Consider the following 4,874-nt stretch of genomic DNA (forward strand, 5'->3'; position numbering starts at 1 on the left):
GATCATTTTCTTTCAACTCATAAGTAGCTTTGATGTTAGTTATGTTAAGAAATGTCATTTAAGGCATTCATGTTTGTGAGATGGTGTAAGGGAGTAAATATGTTAGTTTTAATGTTTTGTACCAGGATATTACTTATCTACACAGAAGTGGAGGGAGCAGCTCTGAAGCAAGCAGTGGAACTGGCACACCTCGTGAAGATGTGAGTTGCCTTCCATCTCGTGTCACAGAGGGAGATACTACTGACTGCTGTGAACCAATTCATCCCCTGTCTCCGACATTATCTCCACCTGCTGAAGAAAAAAATGGTACTTTTGATGTAATGCCTGCGGTAGAGATTTCATCTGATGTGCCTGTAATGGTGAACAAACCAACACTGCCAACTGGAACCACCCACCATGGAGGCTGCTTGACTTCCTCAGATGTGGACCGAATACGAATTTTTGTCCATGAATTCTGTGTGCGTTCATTGATCCCCCATGTGGAACGGCAGATCAGGTACTTGAATGAGGTGGTGACCAACAGATCCCGTTCCAAATCCCTCCTGAGTGCCACCAGACGCTGGCTAGGGGGCAATAAAAGCCCAGGTGCTGCTACAAACTCTGTCATCTATAGCCCTGAGGCAACAGAGCTACAGACAAGGAGACTTGGAGACCTGTGCTTCATGTTTGGCCTCTATGAATTAGCATATAATTCATTCCACACAGCCAAGAATGACTTCAAAAGTGATCAGGCATGGCTGTATTTTGCTGGTGCACAAGAGATGGCTGCACTGGCAGCCTTCATGCACAACAGTGCAGATTATCCAAAACGCTATTTGGAGAGCAGTTTACAGACATACTTGAGTGTTTGCAAGGTAAGTGAAAAACATATTTGATTATGTATTTGTTTACAGATACAAATTATTGTATATGTTTACATTTCTGAGAACTTGTTGCAATAAGTGTACTGTAGACAGTAAATCTGCTAGCTACAACCATAGGTTCCTGTTAGAAACAGCATCTTGTAATTTATAAGTGGCAACCTAAGTACACTCTAGATATCAAAGGTAACAAGATAAATAGATAGGGATCCAAAATATATACAGGGCCAGAAGTGAATCTGTAAGGTAGAGGTAAGGATACTATGCTTTTTCTTCAACACATAGCACATGTTGACTGATTTTGATATCAAAAATGAAATGGAATTAACCCAATGATTGTGTAGGGCATGAAATTATGCAAGGGCTGTGATGGACTGAGTTGCAGATGACACTACATATTGAAATAGTCTCATCAGATGGAGTTGGTCTTTCTCTGATAGTAGTTACATTATTTTTTAGTGTCACTATTAGATATATGCACTAAAAATAAAAGGAAACATCTTTTCAAGCTTTTGTTCATGAAACAGCTACAAGCTATTAGGTGCCTAATGTTGTGCTTGAAATACGGAATGAACTTGGTGCTAAAGGAGGAAACTTACAAACCTGCATTGATGGCCACTTGCCAGTTTTTAACATTGCAGTTAATAGATTAGATAACCTATAGTATTATTATGGATAGAAAATAGTATAAAGAAATTAGAATGAGATGTTTGTAAAGGGAATAATTTCATATCTCTAAAAATCTTTTTACAATTTATGAAGGAACAAAATTGGCTATCTTTTTCAGGTGTACAACTTTGCCATTCGATCAACTTTGTTGAGCACAGAGGTCCTAAAACACTGTGGTGAATATGGAGAAGCTGCAATGATGTTTATCAAGCTGACATCAGAGGAAAGTGACCTTTTATCTGCCCTCATGCTAGAACAGGCTGCTCATTGCTTTATCAATGCCAGAAGACCTCTCCCAAGAAAGTATGCATTCCACATGACTCTGGCTGGCCATCGGTATGGTAAAGCAGGGCAACGGTCTCACTCATTGCGAGCATATAAACAGGCTTTTCAGGTTTGTTATTGTTTTTGTTTTTGTTTTATCAGTAAAGTTCAGTAGATTATCTTTTTTCAGATTTATATTTAGACAATTATTGATGAAGTGTTATAATAGACAAAGAGTTTGTTTTATTTATGTACTTGATGTGTACTTTCTTTTAACTTGTTAAAATCCAAAATGTTGGCTGAATGAAAGGCTTGCTATGCTTAAGTGACCATTTCATGCAGTGACAGTTTGGTGATTTACTGTGTACTGTTTATCCATGTTCCTCAGCCTTTATTTGCAGAAGTATAAAAAAGTGAGTTTTTGGCCAGCTTTGGAAAGCTACATATCTGCACGAAGATACTGTTCACTCCCTTTTTGACATCTATTACCACCATCATGTACATCTTGACATGTGTCTGGAAAAAGTTAAATAGATATAGATATATTTAGCTACTTGATTTTACTCAATATCTCCAAGATACAGGAGTGGTAAAGCATTCAACTACTACTTCATCCCACAGATCTATGCAACTCGTGGCTGGGTACTAGCTGAAGACCACATTCACTTCACCTTGGGCAAACAAGCACACCATTTGAAGCAGCTGACAGAGGGACTGGCTGCATATAACAGCTTAGTGGACCAGCGAACCAAGCAGGCTGCTCCCAGTCAGCAATCCCCTACTCAACAGATGACCTATATCCGAGAGTTCATAAACACATACCACCAGTACATCCAGCAGGAATGGGACTCAGCATCAGGGCTGCCTTGTCTTCCACTACCTCTGATTGATTCCCAAGCAACAACCATCCTATTAGGGTCCCCTCAAGAGGCGCCTACAAGCCCTGGCTGGACTGCAGCCTCACACGTATCTCTGGACAGTGGTGCCATTGCTAACGACAGATGGTTTGCCCTGGAGAGGGAGCTGATTACAGAGACTCAGGCCACACTACCAATTGTATTTAGGCCAAATTTACAATTGCTTAATAAGGATACTCCAAATACACAGAGTCCCATGGTTCCTGTAAATGAGCCTGTGCTAGTTGAACTGATCATGAGCAATCCTCTGGCAGTAAGTCTGATGATTACTGATGTTCAGTTAGTGTTCACTTTCAAAGCATCTGGTGATCAGGAAATGGCTGGTGATCCTCAAGTTAAACATTCAATGTTTAAGGGATTCAATCTCCCTGCTGGTGCTCAAGAAAAAGTAAGATTAGAGCTGTATCCTGCATGCACTGGCCAGATCCTTATCACTGGGGTTCAGTACAAACTCTCCCTGACCCCTGACCTAGTTGCAGCACCTCCTCCAGGATCAACAGCAGTGCCTGTTGTTATTGAAGGCCAGCAAGCCATCGAGGTCAAGGGACCCCGGCTCAATAGCACAGCAGCTGAGAAGTGCAATGTTGTTTATGCCAGTGATAAAAGACTAGAGATAACTGTGGTTCCTCCACTGGCAAGGCTTAGTGTGATATTTAATAACTTGCCACATATTCTCAGTTGTGGTGAGCTTCATAGTGCCGATGTAGCGATAACGAATACAGGACCTTGTGCGATATCGAAACTTTTACTAGCCATTTCAGACCCTAACCATATTTACCTCTCAACCACGGAATCAGCATTAGAGGACAAGCATGTACTCACCCTGAATGAGTCTGAGAGTGTTGAAAGCAGAGTCACCAAACGTGTTCAGCCTGTTACCCTGCAAGATGGAATGCTCAAACCGGGTGACACCATACGAGGAAAGCTCTGGCTTCATGCACCTTCTTTGCCAGGTGCATTTGATGTAGAATTGCTCTTCTACTTAGAAACTCAGAACATGACAGGAAAGGGAAGGTGCGTGGTGTCATATGGTTTTCATATATAAGTGTATATAGAGGATAACTTTTTTTTTTCTTTTTGCTTGAATCACGAAGCTGGTGGATGCTTGAAAACTTTGGTTCAAATTTGTGATTCAACATAATTTGTTTACAGTAAATGGCTATGTGGATAGGAAATTGAATGTCAGAGAAATGAGTTAAGTTCTTAGATGTATTCAGGAGATTGGGCCATTCATTACTATTTCAGTATTTCATTGAAGAGGCTGTAGGGTAGGAGTACATGTAAAAAAATTGTGTATAATATGAAAATATTTGCTTACTATTTTTGACATACATTAGTTAAAACAATGCTTTCCTATTGATTGATTGATCGTTTTTTTTCTACACGTTCCAAAATATTTGTGCATGTTTCAGGTACCGCTTGTTGAGACATTTTACCAGCGTTTATGTGGAGAGAAGTCTTAGTCTAAAGGTATCATCATTAATTAGCCAGTCATTGAACAAATCAATTAGCAACCAAAACAATGAAGAAACAAAGAATACACATACTGCCAATGTCGTCGTTGAGGCTGTGAATAACTCAGAGGTTAGTTCAGTACCTTGTTATATTCATCAGAATTGCAGTAGTTCATGGCTTTTTTCCCAAAAGTTGTTACTATCATTTTTAAAAGGTAAATTATGTGTCTCTCTTTTGAATATTCAAATCTGATTCTCTCATTTAAAACTTATTAGATAAAAATTGCAAGAAATTATATGCCAGTATATCTAATTTTTCTGTACTAAGCGTACATTTTCCCCTCTTTTTGTTTTTGTTTTGAAGGTTGACAGTGCTTGTGGAACTTACACCATCATGGGTGTCAGTAGTAACAGCAAGAAGTGGGCCATCATACCCCATTCTTCATTGCCAGGTGGGTGTGTACTTAGTGGGCAGAGGAGCAAATCAGTGCATTGGTGATGCTTGAATCTTTGCAAGCAATAGAGAAAGAGAGAAGCAAGTCAGAAAACAGATTGATCAAGTAAGAGAGAAGTGGAGACAGACACACACCATGTATGGTAGTCTCAAGTGAATGTATGAGCATGAATCTATGAAAGAGGATTGAAAAGAACAAGGACTTTACTTCATAACCCACTGGCACTGGAGACGTGGTCTGTCCACGGAGGTTTTG

The 4,874-nt window shown here is 39.9% G+C and overlaps 1 protein-coding gene across 2 annotated transcripts in view; it reads left to right on the forward strand.

Annotated features, from left to right (window-relative positions):
• Window positions 1-4,874, forward strand: part of LOC119585607 (trafficking protein particle complex subunit 8-like) — a 22,010-nt gene that overhangs the window by 12,086 nt on the left and 5,050 nt on the right. For both annotated transcript variants that reach the window (XM_037934273.1, XM_037934274.1), the window contains exons 6-10: window positions 146-854; window positions 1,648-1,923; window positions 2,415-3,724; window positions 4,123-4,294; window positions 4,529-4,616. In XM_037934273.1, the coding sequence (XP_037790201.1) occupies window positions 146-854; window positions 1,648-1,923; window positions 2,415-3,724; window positions 4,123-4,294; window positions 4,529-4,616 (2,555 nt within the window). The remainder of the gene's footprint in view (window positions 1-145; window positions 855-1,647; window positions 1,924-2,414; window positions 3,725-4,122; window positions 4,295-4,528; window positions 4,617-4,874) is intronic.

The sequence above is a fragment of the Penaeus monodon genome, chromosome 20, assembly GCF_015228065.2.
Source record: "Penaeus monodon isolate SGIC_2016 chromosome 20, NSTDA_Pmon_1, whole genome shotgun sequence".
Taxonomy (NCBI): Eukaryota; Metazoa; Arthropoda; class Malacostraca; order Decapoda; family Penaeidae; genus Penaeus; species Penaeus monodon.